Source organism: Euprymna scolopes, chromosome 14 (genome assembly GCF_053919585.1).
Source record: "Euprymna scolopes isolate OS-2025 chromosome 14, ASM5391958v1, whole genome shotgun sequence".
Lineage (NCBI taxonomy): Eukaryota > Metazoa > Mollusca > Cephalopoda > Sepiida > Sepiolidae > Euprymna > Euprymna scolopes.
The window spans coordinates 99052535-99071557 of record NC_136495.1 but is presented as its reverse complement, the minus strand read 5'-3'; the positions used below and the strand labels follow the sequence as shown (position 1 = coordinate 99071557).

Below are 19023 nucleotides of genomic sequence, written 5' to 3'. Positions count from 1 at the left end.
TTTTTCTTGGTTTTTATCAGAAAGAAAGAAAAAAATCTACTCCCATTCTGATGCATTATTAATTTGATTAATTTCCCAAAAAAGTTCTAATATTTCAAAATAATTCAGACATGAATGAAAGAAAATAACATTCCTTATTACTTGGAAAGTGATCTGTGCTTATATGGATGGCAAAAGTTGAGCAGGAATACATATATATTCACCATAGTAAGAAGAATTCATTATGAATCTGGAAATGCTGCTGCGAGGCATAAGGGATGGTAATGTGAACTATACTCTGTTCAATATAGTTTTATGCAATGGGGTAGGCAAGAAAGGAATGAAAATTTAGCTACTTCCGAATTTTTCAGAAATTTTAACACTAGGAAAGTAAACAAGAAGGTGTCGGCAATAGTCAAGGGCGACTTGAAGGTTTTAATTAGCTACTAAACAAACATATAGAGATGGGCGCCACTTCTTTCTTAGGATTATTCTATTTACTCTTGATGCTCATCTTATAATGCTAAGCACTTAACAAAGTGACAGCAAGTATCATTTTTGGTCTCCCAACAAAAGGAGGGTGGACCTGTAAATTCACTTTTGTCCGTTCGTCTGTCAGCACTTTTTTCAATAACTACGCCTTGGAATTTTTGGAAATTTTGCACAAACTTTAAACATGATATTAGTAAAAAAAAAAAAGTAACAGGATGGATTTTATGGGAAAACTCCGGTTGCCCCCCACCCCCCGGGTGCCTTTCAGGTTAAAATGGCTAAAATTGATACTTTTGTGCTTATTAAAAAAAAAATTGATTCCTTGGTTTTTTAGAAAACTTTCTGAAAAGTTGTAACTAACTGATTTCTATATAATTTTGTTTATCTATACTTTGTGATAACTGTTGAATGTACCCCAGAGGCTCTTTTAGGGCTAATAAAAACACTCCATTTTTGGGACTATTTTACCATATTTGTCCAAAATTTTCTGTGTATGTATATTTAGCAATTTTGCATGGTGCTGAACTCAAATATGTTAAAGCCTTGGGATTTTTGGGACTAAATGGGGGCGGGGGCAAATGATGGACTTAGTCTCATATCTTTTTTTGCATAGTGCAGAACTCAAATTTACATATGTTAAGGCCTAAAACTGCACCGTTTGTTCATTTTCACCAGGATTTGATATCTTCTGGGGACTTTGGGGGATAAATCGGGGGGGGATGCTGAACTTAGTCATTTTTTATACCTCATTCACTGTGCACTCACATGGGGCCATGCATACTTCACTTGTTAAATCTTTTATATGACTTTTTTTTTTTTTTACATGGGTGTCACCACTTATCAAGGCCCAGAGGCCACCCGAGGATAAGGGTTAATAGGTATACATTAGTCATTGTGATTTTAGCATAGTAAACAGTGGGAATTTTGTAACTTGGATTACTTAGGGGGACGATTCAATTAGAACTTGTTCACATTGGACTTTTTCTTTTTTTTTTTTTTTTCATAGGTATGAACACATTATCAAGGCCAAGAGGCCACTCAAGGATAAGGGTTAAAGAGTGTACAGTAGAAATTGGATAATATAATAATCATTAGTAATGAAAATTTGGTAAATTTGATAACTTATATGGAACGGCTCATCAAGAACTTATTTACGTTAGACTTGAAGACAACCATATTGTAGTCAGCCGGAAAGCAGGAAAACGGAAGACAATTCCACAGGCGTGCAGTTCTAATAAAAAAGCTTTGTTCATGGAATCTACGTTTAGGTTTAGGCACAGATAAAGAGTGGGGGGAATTATTGATAGTGTTTACAGCTAGACTAGTGTTTCTTGTGAAAGTTTGGCGAGGGAGGACCATAGATTGCAGCTCAGTCGAACACTTTCCATGAAAATAACGACTTGAGCTAGGATTAAACTCTGATCTCCCAGTCGACTCCAAAAACATTACATCAAATAGGCTGGTAAGTATTGGACAATAATATTCCACAAAGTTCAGTTTCTTTGGAATAATTCAAAGTGTATAGGACGCATCATTTAGAATAAACATTGCAAAAGCAAATAAAACGTTAGCACGTACATGGCTCAACAATGACTGTTTTGAAAACCTTTTGAATCAAAAAAACATATTTCAAACATTATGCAATGATTATACAGGGTGGCCACAGAGTTTGGCTACATAATATACAGGGTGCCTACAAAGTCTGGCTATATGATGTAGCCAGACACCCTGTACATATAATTATATTTGTTGGGGATGCATTGTGTGCCCAGATCGCTGATTTGTGGAAATACACTATGGCATGTCCTTAGGTGGTGGTTAAGGGCATTTTTGGTAAAACGGTGGGTTGAATACAGAAAAATTAAAATATTTCAAAAATGTCAAATTTGGGAGTATTTAGGGTCCAAAAATTTAAATTCGGGATTTTGCTCCCAGAAGGACAAATTAGATATTTGGGCATATCTTAGTGAAAAATGATCCACTTGCAGTTGTTCATGGCTTGTTGTAAGTCTAATAATGTGAATATGAAATAGTATATATATTACAACATATCAATCAAGTAAGATATCTTCAGCAAGAGAAACAAAAGTTCTTTGATAAGCCTAGCATGAGATCTAATAATGTGATTATTTGTACCACATTCAGTGCAATACTTATTAGGATGCAATTGATTGAACTGCTTCACAACATCAGGATCAAAACGTTCAAACAGTCTACAAATAACATCAGTTAACTGTTCAATAGGTGATGTTTTTCTTGAAAGGAATTGCAAATAATTACGGATGTCTTTATTGTTGGACTCCAAACATTCCTCTGACAAGTTTCTTAATCTGCAGCCATCATTCATAGCCATCATTCATAGCCATCAACTCAGCTAAATGGTGACTTATTCTATGAAGAGTGATTTAACTTCTCTCATTTAAAATGATCACACATATTCGTAATTGTACTTTAGCAAAGAATTTTCATCTTATCGAGGTTAACTTGTCTTGAGGAAGATACAACACTGATGATTTTTGACAACTGTCGATGCAAAAGCAACAAATTGTGTTTCACAGGATTCAGTCCTTACATGCAATCAATAACCTCATCGGAGAAAAAACGTCTTCCTTGAGGGTCATTTGTTGATGTCTCACGTTTTCCACCAGCATGATTACATCTATCCAGATACCAGTTTCCTCGTGAATTTTGTTAAGGACTCTTTTTCTGGAGGCAAATTGGGTCACCTAATGTCCCATACTTCTCAATCCATATGTGGCAACGATACATAACTTTGAGGAAACATGTAGTGCCATTGATGTAGGTATGGGTTATCGTGATACTTTTCTGGTCTGATACAGAAATTGGTTTTGCTGTAACACCTTGCTTTAAGTCACCACTTTTAGTAGGAACCCCACCATCATCATCAACTAGACTTTCCCACAACTTCAGAGTATCCTCAGCATATCTGTTGATTGGGAATCCATCAGAAATAAATTCAGGATTTGTCCAGTCTATCTGCTTGCTTCTACAAAGAATACAATCTGCACCACCTAGTCTTGACACATGCTACTTAAACTTTAAATCTTTCATATTGTCATGAATTCTTATCTTTACATTATATGCCTTATTGCTAACGTGTGCATTTTCCTTGTTGCTATAACAGCTTCACTCTCAACAGCAACAATAGCATCAAATAACTTTATTTTTGTAGCAGCAAGTTCGAGCACAGCTGTATTGCCTTTCTTGTGCTGATTCTTTAAACGAGTGAATTGCATCCATGCTGATTTGAAGAATTCCAACCAGTCAGCAGAATTTTGGATTGCATTGAATTCTTTTCCATATTTACTGATACAAGCATCATAACCAGGGGATTTGGTTAATGAGAACTGCGACCTGTAATAAATGATTACTTGGAAGATTTGTTTTTGTGTAATGCACACTTTACGGATTTCTTCCTTCTCATGTAAATATATATATATATATATATATATATATATATATATATATATATGAAATGTAAATATTGATGTCATAAAACAATTACTGCAACAAAAACATTGAAGAAAGTTTAAATGATATAAAGGAAAGTTTAAACAAGAGAAAACCAAGGAAATCCCAAACGGACACAGAACTTCACAATGGACAATTATCAATTTTGGGGGGAAATAAGTATGTATGCTATAATTTATGAACCGTAACATGTAAACTAACAACATAGCATGCATTCAACATCCATTTGCAACAAATGTTTTCTATTTGAAGACATATAATTGTGAGAAGAATTGGATAAATCTTTTAATATTTCTAAAATTTTACTTGTAACATTTCCAGGTAAATCATTCCACAAACGCTTAAATCTTACATAAATCTGCATCTAAATTGCATCAGATAGCGCATAAACCAAGGATTTGAAAAAGTATATAGTTTAATATGTGAGCTTTCGCCTTTTATCTGATTCTACATATCAAAATTAAGAATTAAAATATTTCAAAAATGTTTCGCATTTCATCATATTCGGTTTAGCTTCTGTTTTACATTTTGGCATGTGTTGGACGGCTTTTAGAAATCTACGTATAAACTGACCTATCTCTTTCAAATCTTCATCGATCCCTCTTTTTTTTTTGTTTCAAATCCATCCTTATCACTTATCATACACGTGACTGATAGATTTTTTTTCTCTTGGTTGATAGTGGGAACACTCTGGTGGTTAGTAATGACAGAAGTCCATAAACTTACTCCATTTACCCATAACACTTATATAGCCAGTGGCATTCATCCTAGACGAGTTGAACCGGTTTCTTTTGAAGGAGGAAGTATCATGAGAATCTCAAAATCACAAACAGGCCTCAGTCACATCTATATCCCAGTCAGGAAAGATGACAATGTTAGGTTTTTGCAGTTCTTGCAGGAAGATCTTGATATCTTCCTACACACAGTGCTTGATATTCCTATACTGACCAAACTTATTGTTGCTTAACTTTACTGATTTGATGAAAACCGGCGTGTCAACATGATTATGCCGCATATATTCCTCACACTTGCTTTCACACCACATCAATTTCTCTGTGTTCCAATGGTGTTACTAGGATAACAAAATTTCCAGGCAACTCCAATAGTCTCTCCATCCAAACATACTTTTTCCACATCCGAGTTTTGGTATTTTTTTAGATTAGGTCCACCTCCACAATTTTCTTTAAATGACACTTTAGGTAGGTTTTCGACTATGCTGAATACGAAAATCGCATTGAAATTTTGCAGAAATAATTAGTTATCGAGATATAAAATGTTGTATTATGCATTGCATTCTTCGGTGGCCATCTTTTTCACGCGCGTGCAATGTCAGCCATAGATTAGTAGATTTGTTTATGGCACGCGCGCACGGGCGTAAAAAAGATGGTCGCCAAAGAATACAATGCATAATACAACCTTTTATGTCTTGCTAACTACTTATTTCTTCAAAATTCCAATGCGATTTTCGTATTCAGTATAGTCGAAAACCAATAAAAGTTGTCATTTAAAAGAAAAATTGTGGAGGTGGACCTAATCTGAAAATTTAGCCGAGTTTTCATCCGTTGCATTATATTAGATTTCTTGCACCCAAAATTGTTTTCTCTCAACCTAACTATGATGTAAACTTCTTATCTATTTTAATCAAAAATGAATTCTAACCGGTTTTCTTGTTTCTATCCTTTTTTTCTTTTTCAAATTGACAATCCAGTCCAAGAAAGGCAGTTTAATAAAAAGGAAGGATTCAAAAGAAGGCTCGGAAGGGGAGGGTGCCGAGGAAGGTAAGTATCCAAAGCTTTCAAAGTTTATTTCTACTATTTTCTTTTTTTTTCCAAGCCTTTAAAATCAAAGCACATATTTTTTTTAATTTTCTGCATTTTAATTTAATTTACATCAACCTTCATCCGTATTTTTTATGTTTTAGATCAAATTCTCACTCTTTCTTTATAGACGTTTATTATTATTTTGTTATTTCGTTTTTACTTGCTTTGTCTTAACCTGTTGTCTGTCCTGCGTATGACACATGATTTACATCTGCATTGTTTTGTATACATTATACAAGACCAAGCAGAATTACACCACTTTGTAAAAAAAGGCTATTTATGATCTTACATAAAACAATAATATTTACCATTTTGTTGTTATTGTAATCGGTTTTAAAAGTTTTAAGTTTTTGTAATAGTTTTCGTATTTCCAATCTCTGCTTATTTTCATTTCCTAGTCTTTCCTTTCCTTCCACTTCTCCTTTAACCATCTTTGTCCCTCCACTCTATAGAAACATCCACAAAACAAAGAAAATCTTAACAGAAACTTCCTTTGATTTTATAGATCCCAACTATTTAATTTATTCTAATCAACATGTGAGATAGATCCACTAAAAAGCAGGTTATAAAAGCCTAACTTGAAAAAAAATCAGTCCTGGTTCAATCCTGGGTTTCGGCACCAAAATTTGGGCGCTGTCAGAGTCTGAGTATCAGCATAAAAGATGTTGTTTTTATTTTTGGGGGGGATGGTCGTGTGTCAGAAACGATATCTTATGTACGAGAGTTGGTCATGCAGAAGAAGAGGAAGAGGGAAGAGAGACCATGACTGCTGCTGGGAAAATAAGCAGGATGTAACAAAAGTGCAACGCTGACGGACCTTTTTTTCTGCTTTCAGTGACATTTCATCTGAGAAGTATCCGATCATATTATCAAACACTAGTAACTTGCACTTTAAAAAAAAATAAAAAAAAGCAACATGACATCGAAAGAAGGAGCGTAGAAAGTGGATCTTGGGTTGACTTTCAGCTCCCTCATGATCTTCGCTTCTCTTATTTTCTCCCTTAATCCTCATATTCAATGATTGATATTTCTTACAAAGGGGAATAATTTCTGTTTTCTAGGTTGGAATCTATTCATCCAACACTTATCATTTATTAGTTTTTGACTTTAAAGTGGCATTTTTTTTTTTTAGCTGCTCCTTACATCAAATTGCTTCATGCCCTGTTTAGAGCGAATTCCATAAAAATGAGCATAGCCATGAACATTGCTTGATATGATGTTGCCATAATACTGACAGCTCACCATCGATGAGGAAATATCCTAGTTTTTATTTAGCTTAAAACGTCAGTGGTTGTCTAATAAAACAAACCATGTGTATACCCAACACTGGCTAATTTATCATCCTGACAAATATATTTACTTCCAAATGTTTCCAGGTTTGCCCCAAACCTAGGAAATTGTTTCTCTTATTTTCTACAATACTTAGACTTAGGAACTCCATCATCCTGCAATGTATAAGATAATTAACATATATTATTGTTTTTCGATCTGAAGCCAGCATCCCTCGTTATCTGATGAGCTTACAGAACTTAAACGTGAGGATGGTATATCAACATCATAAAAACAAGAACCAGTAGAACAACCTCAAACAGTTGGGACAAGACTGTCTCAGAAATGAGACAAAAACAGCAAAACAAGCCTGCCAGAGAAATAGCACAAAAGAGCCGCCAGAAGTACACCAAGACCTTCCATTGCAGAAAACTGGAAGAAAGGGTCAATCAGAAACGTGCCAGATATTTTCTGGATGCATTATCCCAGGAATATATTGATAAGGAAGATTATACACTGACTGAAAGAAGAATCGCTCCACTATGAACAAAAAAAGATAATAATGACTGCATAAGATCAAGGCTTGATCACCATTTTTTTTTATGAGTGGTCTTGGTAACGACAAGTGTAGGTTGTGTCACACTGAAGTAAAAAGCATGAGCCACCTGACACCCAGTAGTAAGGTTTTGCTGGGGGATACAATGGTGTGTAAATTTGAATCTTTGGTATGACTCGACTAAGGTCTCCCAACCTATCAGCAAACATTCTAACGATTAGTGGCAGACACGGTTTAGGCCCACCTGCTTTTGCTTTATGGTTAGTTTACTGAGATCAACTGTGCTTTCACCTTTCTCACATAATATTTTGTTGCTGTTGTTTTTGAATCGTTATGGCCCAGTTTGAACTCATAAAGCATTAGTTTTTTGGGGGGTTGGGGGGGGGTTCATTTACTTGGGGATCACCTCTTTTCAAGGCCCAGAGGATACTTTAGGATAAGAGTAAATAAGTGTTAGATAGATGGTGAGATAACAATTGATGAGTAGTAAGGGGGAACTTTGGTAAAGCTTAATTATTTAAGAGGATGGTTCAACAAGAACTTATTTACATTAGACTTGAAAGCGGCTATGTTATAATCAGCTGGAAAGCAGCCCTGCGGTATTGTGTTCTACAAACGTAGCATTCTAGGAAAGAAACTACTGAATTATGTTATCAGTTCATCCCTCCATATATATTTTTTTGTTTCAATTTTCTTATATTGTTATAGTTGGTGATGGGGCACACTACAAGATGCCAGGCATTCAACCACTGTCGTACATACCAATCGAAAAATCTTTTTAAGACCCTAACTGTCCCTTTTAAATGCAGTTGTTTGTATCGGTCTTGCATTTTATTCACCGAGTATATTTGCCGGGTAGTTTTTGAATTTCATGAGTCAGGTTGTTCCTATAATTACTGGAACGATGGAGAGCTTGGTATTTTGTCATCCTTTTACTCTCAGTTCTGTTTAACGCTGCATCATTAAATGAAATAATGAATGGCGTGTAAATGCAGCAACTACCATCACATGACGAATGCCTTCGATGTGATCTTGACGTCACAGACTATCACATATGCAAATGTTGCAAACTTTTGACACATGTCTATAAAATGCCAAATAGATTACGTCATATTTTTTCCAATCGCAAACAAAATTGATTCTAATAAAATGACATCTACATTTTTATGTAGATGTCATTTGATTAGAATCAAAAACCCCAAAATTGTTAAGAAGATGAAGTAAAACTAAGAAGCAGAACAATAATAATATGCCTTCTTGATTAGATCAACATTCCAATTGAGATTTCCAGAACTTTGACCATTTTGACAAATATCTGAAGAAGTTTTAAGGATACAGCAGTCACGGCATTACAAATACAAAATTAGCACACTGTGATGCATTAAATAAATGACAGTATGCACACATGGCATCAATCATTTGGGAAAAAAGTCCTACATTATCTACTATGACTATATAATTCCTACAGTTATATACCTCAAAAACGGAGCTATTAAACCTGACATAAACGACCTTAGTAGAAGTTAGTGTCCCCTAATGATGCTGGATTAAACAAAGCTGAGAGGAAAAAGATAACGAAATACCAACATCTTATGTATAGCAGGAAAAGACAATGGAATCTTAGAAAGATCTTGTATCATTCCAGTAATTATAGAAGCAGCTGTACTCATGAAAAAGAATTTCAAAATCTGATTAGGGAAATATACCCGGTGAATCAAGTGCCAGAGAGATTTAAACAATTGCACTTAAAGGGACAGTAAGAATCTTAAAAAGATCTCTTGAGCGGAATATATCAGAAAGCAGGTGAATGTTTGGCATCGGGTAGGATGCCTCATCCCCCAGCTTGAACAAACTGAGAAGAAATAAAAAATGATATAATAATTTTTATATAGAATAAAAAAAATGACCTTATCTGTCAGTAGAACGGTTTCTACCAAACTATTCTGTCAACTTTTGGCTTATAAGCTTGAAACTTGATATATGGAGTATTCGGATGTGTGGAACAAAATCGATTTGGTTTTTAACTGGAAAGATACCTACTAAGGGGTCAAAATTGAAAAATTGGAACTTGACAGGCATAGTTCAACAGTGTATATGCTGTACACGTGCACAGATATACATTTATGTTTAACTGCGATAATTTATCAAGTTTTGATATGCATGTGTCATTAGTTCAGATGGTAGAAAATACCATTAGAGTGCTAAATGTTTTGGTTTCGATTCTAGCTAAATACACCCAAGTTTTGGGGGGTATTTTTTAATTTTTGAAATCACTACTATATGTTGGGTAAATACAGAATTGGTTCCATAATAATAAATGTGAAATCTGCATAAATTAAAATATTATACTTAAACATGTTTTATGATCGGGCAATGCTGAGCGGCCTGCTAGCATAATTATATAATCAATTCAACATGCCAAGAATGAGAGAAAAAAAATCTTTAGAGAATATGTATGGTGTGCAAGAAAAATTTGCAAAACACAGCTTACAAACAAAAACAAAATAACTTTCAAATGTAAACAGATCATCCATTTAAAAATAAAAAGTAAAATAACGAGAAAGGGAGGAGAATTAAGAAAGGTAAAAATGGGTTTAACAAAAGGTATACTAAAACGAACTAAACCCTGGAGCTCAATATAAACTCACTTGATTTTTCTCTCAGCAGTTCTCTATTAGTTTAACTCTGAATCTTTTAGATGAGGATTGGTTGTTCTTATTTGGATTCCTCAGACTACTGTTCTCATCTTTAATCTCATTAATTCAACCATGTTCTCTTTGACTCTCGAGTTTCGATTTATGTTGATTGCTCTGCTTAAGATTTAGGAGGCCATTCTACCCAAACATTACAACTTTTCCATGAGATGACATAACTGCTAACACCTCGTTATGAAAAGGAAACAGTTATCACTGATCGCTTGAGGTGCGCCTACCGAGGAATGGCAATGGGGCTGATGTAGACAATGTTTATATATTGACTGCTTTACCAGCTTCGAACATTCTTGCAGTGTTCATGAAACCTCAATATTACATCACGTCTAGTCCTCATGGGGAGCTTGGTAAACAGCTTCTCTATTAGTTGAGGAACCTTTGCAACTTTTAGCATTACTTTCTCCATTTTGTTTTTGTTTAGTTATGCCCGTTCGGCATGATCGTAAGAGTGTTTAATTATGAGCCATGAGACCAGGATTCGATCCTCAGACAAGTCATACCAAAGACTTAAAAAAAAAAATGGTAGTTGATGCCCCCTTGCTGCACACTTAGCATTATCAGAGCAGGGTAATCCTGTGAGTGGTGTGGTGCCCTCTCCTACACTAATAAAAACGGAGCATATAAGCTAATAAAAAGGGAGTAGCTAATAAAAAAGGAGCCTTTGGGCTGCCCTCGACTATAGTCAGCCACTTAGCTTTATTGTTACTGTGCCATTATAGCATATTATTAAACTCTAGGTCTATCTCATTGAACTATTTGTAAAAGTTGGCTATGTTTATATATTTGTATGTACTACATTCACTCCTAACCTAATAAACCGATCATTATGAATTGTGGAATACAGTTTCTATGTATAAGTGGTCCAAATGTTGGCTATATTTAGTTTAATGCAACTTTAGGCAAATGACGTACATACAGAGGGAGGGGGCAAACCTTTAGTGAAAACTCAAATATCTTCAATCTTTGTAAAATTTTAACAATAAGTGTTAGACATCAATTAAAGAATATTCCCCAGATTACAGTTTATTTGGAGTATTTAAAAAAAGATTTTACAGAATATGACAGGAGTACAACCTTTCATTTGAAAATTAAAATATTTCAGATTTACATTGAATTTGATCCATATGTAACATTGTCCGGGAATCAACACATTGTAGCCTCAGTTGCAAAGACTAAGAATAGAAAAGAATTTAATTTGCTTTTCCTTCGTATCAGCAACATTTATTTCCTTATTATTATGGCACATAATGTCACCCACATGATCCTGTCTCAAACGTGATCTTAAAGGTCATCCATGCCTTTTATATGATCTCGGTAGTTACTCCCGTCTCTAATGTAATTTCCTTTTTAACATCTCCACTTTTCCCTACTGGTGATGTCATTTTGCTTGCCTTTGTATACGTGATCCTTTACTATCTTACACATAGTCATTAAACTCCATCAAACCCAGATTCCTTGAGTTTCAATTTTTTCTTAAGAGGTCTTAAACTGAAGGATTAGATTTTAGACATTTTCTAGAATCAAAATAGTGTACTAGATTTAGAGTGAAATTGAAATACGGATTCTAGACATGAGGTTTAGTAGCATTATATCATGATTTCAATCTTTATAAATAGACATAAAATTGCTGCAAAACTTTCTGTTCAAGTAATTAATTTTTCTGGTTTATTTATTCGGTGGATCGAGGGGAGGGAGAGGGGTCTTTTTCTTCACATTAGTTTTCTTGCAATTCTGCTGATAATTTATTTTTGAACAAACATTTGGCGCAGGTGATAGGGTAACATTTTGAAAGAATTAAAATAAAAATCAGAACAGATACGCAGAAATCATCGCTAGTTCAAATTCGATGGCGATGCTTTCTTTTGGGAAATCAATTAAAGAATATTGATTTCTTATTGATTCGATTTCACTTCTTTTTAGAAAAAAAAAATATGTTTGTCGAAATCCAGTTAAAATTGGATTTGACAATGTTCCCCCCACCCCCGTTGTAACAAATAACGAAATCACTGTTCACCTAATTCAGGGGACGAAACTCTTCACTTATTTTATTACAATTATTATAGGCTAGATGAACTACGTCTATAGAAGGTTCTTCAATTTTTTCCTCTTCTGCACATCAACTCAATGAGACATTTTTTTTTTTTACTTTAAATTGTAATTGAACAAAACATTCACTTTTTAATCATTTAAACGATTTATTAAATAAAAGCAATTATAAATTACGTGTTAACACTTAATAAAAAATGCTATATAATAATAGGTCAATACTTATCACGGTCAAAGATCACTCTGGAATAAAGGCTAATGAGATGGCTTGTCAGTTTAATGATGTAGAATACTATGAGAGGATTGAAAATGATTAATGAAAAGAACAAAGTCTTTTAGGTTTATGTCAAGTATTCGTTGACATTGATTTAGAAAATGCCATGTTGTAGTTTAACAGAAAGCAGTCTCATGTGAACCTTAACGAAGAAATAAAATGTGAGAAATATCTCGCATAGTTAGATTTGGCATAAAACATCAGAAATAAGACTACCTGGGTTACTGAAGATCACAGGTTATAATGTTGCCAAATTAGTAGGTCCTAAAATGGTGACATTTAGCCTGATAGAAGATTTTCACAACTGTCGATACACTGCGTAAAAGTCTATGATTAGCAAATGGAAATTCGATAATTCAAGAAAAAAGTTCTTAGCTGTTGGGTTTTACAATTGTTGCTGACATAGCAATTCAACAAATGGAATCCCATGAGTTAAATTCATATCATTCAATAAGAATTATATTATTGGGGTGAAACCCACCATAAAGAGTTGAACAAATATATAAATCTGAGCTGCAAATAGTGCATGTTGCTTCTTCAACGTCCAAATGCCAACTGAGTTTAATATAAATTTGGCAGGAAATATCCGCTTTAATTACCTTCTAAAATTGAAGAGTAGAGTAAGAATTGTGAAGAAGAAGAAGAAGAGATAGGGGAAAAGGAAAGTGTCTGTCATTGTACAGTACAAATTTCTGCCAAAAAATGTTGATAAGCAATCGGGATCAACTCTTTGATTGTATGCCCCAAAGACTCAAGCATAAGTCTTAGTATGGAGAAATATTATAAGAAAAGGAATTTGAATATGATTAGGTGTCAGAACCACCACCTCGTCACTTTTCTCCTCTCCACACATCACTAAGGAAGAGCAAATTTCTCGGATCAATGCTTTGAGGCTTCTCTGAAATTGTGACGTATAATGTAATGAGCAACACTGTATTTCGAGATTTCTAAAAGATATTGATCCATGAATTGTAGCTACTTAAAATCAAGAGACATGAGCCGCATGATAGAACATGTGGATCTCTGATTATATAGGTTTCGATTCAGTCTTAAAGGACAATAGATACCCCTTCCCCTATAAGGGTGCCTATGTGGAGATTCAATTGTGAAGCAAGGGTTGTACAATCTCTAACCACACTTCTCCTGAATTGGCACCTCTTAATTCCAGTAGAAAGGAGTGATCCAGCATAGCTGGAAACAATGCTGTGGTAAGCAGAGAGATCTCTCACATACAGAACCTGGTATTCCCAAATGGTCACCCATTTTAGTTATGATTAAGCTCAACGAAACTTCAATGATCTGACGGGAGCTAGCATGTTAATTATGCTGTACAATCATATACAATTGTAGCAAAGACAGCAATGGATAAGCGTACCTATCTAACACCCCCAAATGTCTGAGGAACAATGTTTGGGCTGGTGAATTTGAAAGTTCTTGAAACGTATCTGTAATTTGATTGGCCTCACACTTTCTTATTCACTGCAACCTCTTACAGACGTGATGTTGTTAGTCTCAGTCTTTTCTACAAATAGTATTATGGCATGTGTTCCTCAGAATTGTCTGATCTATTCCCTGCTTCATTTGTTCCAACTCGTTCTGGGGTATCCACCAATTCGCTGTTTTCATACTTCATTGTAATACAGTTTCCTTCCAAGCTTCTTTCCAAGAACTGCAAGGTTGTAGAACTCTATTCCTTTCCATTGTTTTCCTTCTACCTACAACCTTGGTCTTGAACAGACCAAGGTCAATAGGCATCTCCTGTCTGTGCAATAATCATCTTTCATTCTTGTTACCTCCTTACATCAAGTGGCTTCATACCGTGTCTCAAGCGATTTCCATTTAAAAAATCACTGGATACCAACGATCCAAACAGCCTAAATACAAGCGGCGCCCTATAAAAGAGATAACACACTATTCCACCATCGGCAACGATGGTGCACCTAAAATAGTTCAAGTTTGAGATGCAGATAATCGAAGAATCGCCTGTTAAAAACAAAGGGTCACACTACACTAGATCAGGTAAATAACTGAGGCCTCACACAAAGGAAAAGACAAAATTACAGAAAAACTAAATGCATGATAATCTGGCTTCATCATCTGAAAATATTGTAATGTATATGACTGAAAGATGTATATATATTATTAATTCGCATTTCAGTCACGTAAATTATTTGGAGTTGAAAAGAAAAAACGCACACTCCAACCGGATTAGTATTTTTGGGTCTCTTTTCTCCCACCACAAAGACTTTTACTCTTCGCATAAGCAACAGCAATACTTCTTTCTTCTGTCTTCTTTAACAATAAAATCACCCGTGAATGAGCTGGTGTCCAAAAACCAAAGAAACCTTTGTCGAGCAAAAAAAAAAAATTTCATCTTTTATTGTGCCACCTCAAACTCCCAACGTTTGCATAATCGCCTTAGTTATATATCTAAAGTATTCTGAGTTCACGTGCCACCGTTTATTTATAGCCGGCACATGCTAAATAACCATATCACCGTGAACAAATCACCGTCATATTCTGTTTAATGTCAATTTTACATGCTGACATATGTTGGACGGCTCTTAAAAATTGACTTCCAGGCTGACCAGGATATTATTTAAATAGATTATTATCTCTGATCAGGTTATTATTTAAACTATATAACCTGAAATGTAAGATATTTCCCTTGGAAGTTGTTTTCTCCGTTTAGTCAAAATTTTCATATGCTGGATACTCTTCATGACATCAATCCAGTGAGCTGAGAGGAATTAGTGCTTTTATTAAGACAAGTGATTAACTTCCGAAATTAAAAGGCGTTTCATCTATCCTTAACATCATGGATTGTTTTATAGCTTACACGTTGTTTGGGTCGATTACGTCCAACTAATACTGCTGAGGAAGGTATGGCTTTCCAAATTTCTCTCCAATTATAAGTATAATAGTAGTTTGTGTTCAATAGTTTTGATATCATTTAAAACAAAATAAATGAAAAATTCACAATTTTCACCATCAACATCTATCATTTTTCACCTTTGTCTGTGTGTTATATATATATTTTTTTTTGTTCACAGTTTCTTCCTTTGTAGTAGTGAGTCATTATTGTAGTAGAAAAATGACCCAAAAGAGATAACTATCGTAAAGAAAAAAAATTATCCAATTGCAAATATTAAATGTAATTGTCACAAGAAACAATTGGCAGCATCAATCCAGTCAAAGAAGCCCAAGTAAAGAATGGTAGTATTAATTCAGTCAGGTTCAGCAGAGCATAGTTATCTTATGTCAAGATGAAAAGCTGACTGAAAACTTCAAAGATTCAGTATATTTTATCCAGCCATTCTGATACTTGATTGGTCCGTTCTTATCACCCCTGGCTATAAATATAATCGTCCAAATCTGTGACCACATTCTACATTATTATATGAAATATTTTATAACGTGCCCTCCTTTTTTTTAACCTACTTTTATATTCATCTCCTTCATTCACATCCTCTACCGCCATTGTCCTTCATTATTAGTCTTTCGTTTTAATTTCACGTCTCTCTTACCCTTTCTTTCTTTGTAGTTCTTCCCCTCCTCTCTATCGCTTTCTCCCCTTTCCTTCTTCTACCTCTACCCTCCCTCTCTTTCTATTTCTCTCCTTCCCCCTCTACCTCTCCTCCTCCTCCTTTACCTCGAATCTCTTTCCTCTATCGCTTCAACCTCTCCTTTATCTTCTCTCTCTATCTTTTCCTCTCCCCTCGCCTTTCTTTCCATCCCTCACACCCTTTATATCTTTATTTCTCTCCCTCTTCCCACTATAATTACTTTGCTTCTCCTTCAACCAACACCCCATGCCCATCCTTGCATCCGTGTTTCTCCATCCACATTTTTCTATTATCATGGACTCGCAGGGAGCCCGAATGTTGTCCAGGATTGAATGATGATCAACAAATGTTTCTACATTGAACTCTAGCGAACCCATAGTTGATTTTACAAAATTATTTGCATATAATGGCTTAAAAAATGCAAAAATCAAGTATCATTGTTCAATTGTGCTCTAAACAGAAACATTCATTTCGAACACGCCCCTATCTTATCAAAGAACTTACTGTTGATTTTATACCCCGGGACCATTCTGCTTGTGTGGTGATAAAACTTCTCAAATGTACTTAAAATGTGTTAACTTTGGTCAAAATAGGACTGTTCTTTTTTTTAATCAGATTTTTTCGATTATCGATTTTTGATACTTTTCAGAGCTTTTCTGATATAAAACCTAAGAACACTCCCAGACAAATAAAGTACATTTGTGTGAAATTTTAAAAATATCGGCCCAGCCATTTCAAAGTTCATAGGGAACGAACTCACCTAGACACACAGTGTTTTTTTATTTATAAGTAGAGATAGTCCCACTTTTATTTTTTTTTTTAATTTGAAAATAAACTCGCTCTCGTTTTTTTTTTTCCTTCCTTCCTTCCTTCCTTCCTTCCTTTCTTTGCTTGGCGCTTTACTTTTTATTTCACTTTTAATTATTTTTATATTTAAAATCTTTTGCTTTTTCATAAAATCTTCTTTTATAACATTTCTAATATCATTTAATCCATCATGTTAATTATTTTTCTTTTATTTGCTATATATTTATCTTTATTCATTTGTATTTGTTGCGTTCATGCCTTTATAACAGCAAAGGAAACAATGAGAACATCAAAGTGTCAAGAAAAAAAAATGTCTAAATTCTGTTCCCAGAATTTCAAACTTTGCCTTGTCTTTTTTTTCTCTCTCTCTTTCCCTGATATAGAGAAACCACCAGGAAGAAGCCGACACCAGTCAGGTTAGCACAAAGCATGCGACTTGATTTTTAAAACCCATGTTAATGGAAACCTTTCGTTATATAAATTTGTTCAGGCGTCAGGAAGAAGAAAAACAGACTTACACTTTATAAAGAGTTTATATACATATACACCGTATTTTAGCGCCCATAAATGTAGATATTTGCATATTCACATTTATTTAAAACTAAGGTTTATTTTCAAGTATGTAGATAGGTTATCATAAATGATGGTCTCTCAATCATAGAGATGACCATCCAAATTACCCCTCATAGCATTTTTTTTATGAAAAACGGACCTTAATATTTGTTGTTGTTACAGAAGACCCAATCATCTCTAATCTTTTATAAGATTAATGTAGTTTATTGTCTAGTGTGCCTATAAAGAAAACTTTTAAATGGCAATACAATGCAGAGGTGTAACGGGTCGACACAACCCGAAAAAATGAAGGAGTATAACGGTGGAAGAAACTCTGCAGAATCACTTTTAACAATACTGTATATACATTTCTAAAAAAAAAAAATTCTTATATTTTATACTTGTATTGTATTCTTACTTTAGTCAGCATCATAAGATGGAATTTGCGTGTTGTATAATATCTGCCAGAAAAAAAAAACAAAAAAAAAACAAGAACTTTTGACTTGAAACGATTGCCAACATGAACTCAACAGCAACGCCAATACAAACGCAAACGATGACATAGACACGGACCTGACCAATAGGGCCAATTCAAACTCGAATGATGACATCGACACGGACTAAGAGCGACCTACGAAGCCACTGACGAATAACTATAGTGTCATTCTTATATCACTTCTGAGTATGCGCATTCTCGTACCTTAAGGGGGAGAGGTCCAGTGAAAGCATGCATACAACGTTCACAGGCACTTCCATCATATAATAATTCGGGAAAATTTCCTTTGCTAGATATGTTAACTTTCCCAAACACTAGTTCAGTTGGATCAAATAGATTTAAGGCACTCCAGAATTAGCAAAAACTAAAAGAACACATTTTGTCTAAACACCGCTTCTTTTTTTTTTTTTTTTTAACTTACTGTGGAATTATGAACAAAACAATAAGTCGTGTATGCACATTTACAATTTTGTGTTCGCGGATTTAAAAAAAAAAAAAAATAGGGTGGCGGGTATATTTTTTCAAAATTGACTAAAACATTTTCTTTTGTAAAATTTAAATATTTGTAACAAACAAATGTATATAGTTTTATTTACAAAACCGTTTATTTAAGCAAAATTCGGTAAAACTTCAATTTAATGGCCTGAAAACAATGCGGTAAAAAATTATCACAGGCGATGAATATTGTCTTACCTTGTATTTTTGTTAAATATTAGTAAATGAACAACCATTTCAAGTTAAAATCAGTTTACTATTACGCTCGTAATCTTATGAAAAACATGCTTGAGGTGTGTACATATGCTGAAATAATCGCTAACTTCCGTTTGTATGAAAACCGCATTGTTTCAACATATGTATACATTCCAAGCGTGTTAAGATTATAAGCATTATATTAAATGGATTCTGTTAAGGCCACTAAAGTGCGGTTTTATTCAAAGTGTGTAAACAAAAACAAAAAAAATA

The 19023-nt window shown here is 34.4% G+C and overlaps 1 protein-coding gene across 14 annotated transcripts in view; it reads left to right on the top strand.

Annotated features, from left to right (window-relative positions):
* The window catches only part of LOC145293199 (uncharacterized), an 806145-nt gene that overhangs the window by 473005 nt on the left and 314117 nt on the right, over positions 1–19023 (top strand). For 7 of the 14 annotated variants that reach the window (XM_080139701.1, XM_080139702.1, XM_080139707.1 and 4 more), the window contains 2 exons: positions 5672–5741; positions 17396–17428. In XM_080139701.1, coding sequence (XP_079995827.1) covers positions 5672–5741; positions 17396–17428 — 103 coding nt within the window. The remainder of the gene's footprint in view (positions 1–5671; positions 5742–17395; positions 17429–19023) is intronic. The other 7 variants (XM_080139709.1, XM_080139706.1, XM_080139708.1 and 4 more) reach the window with 1 other exon arrangement.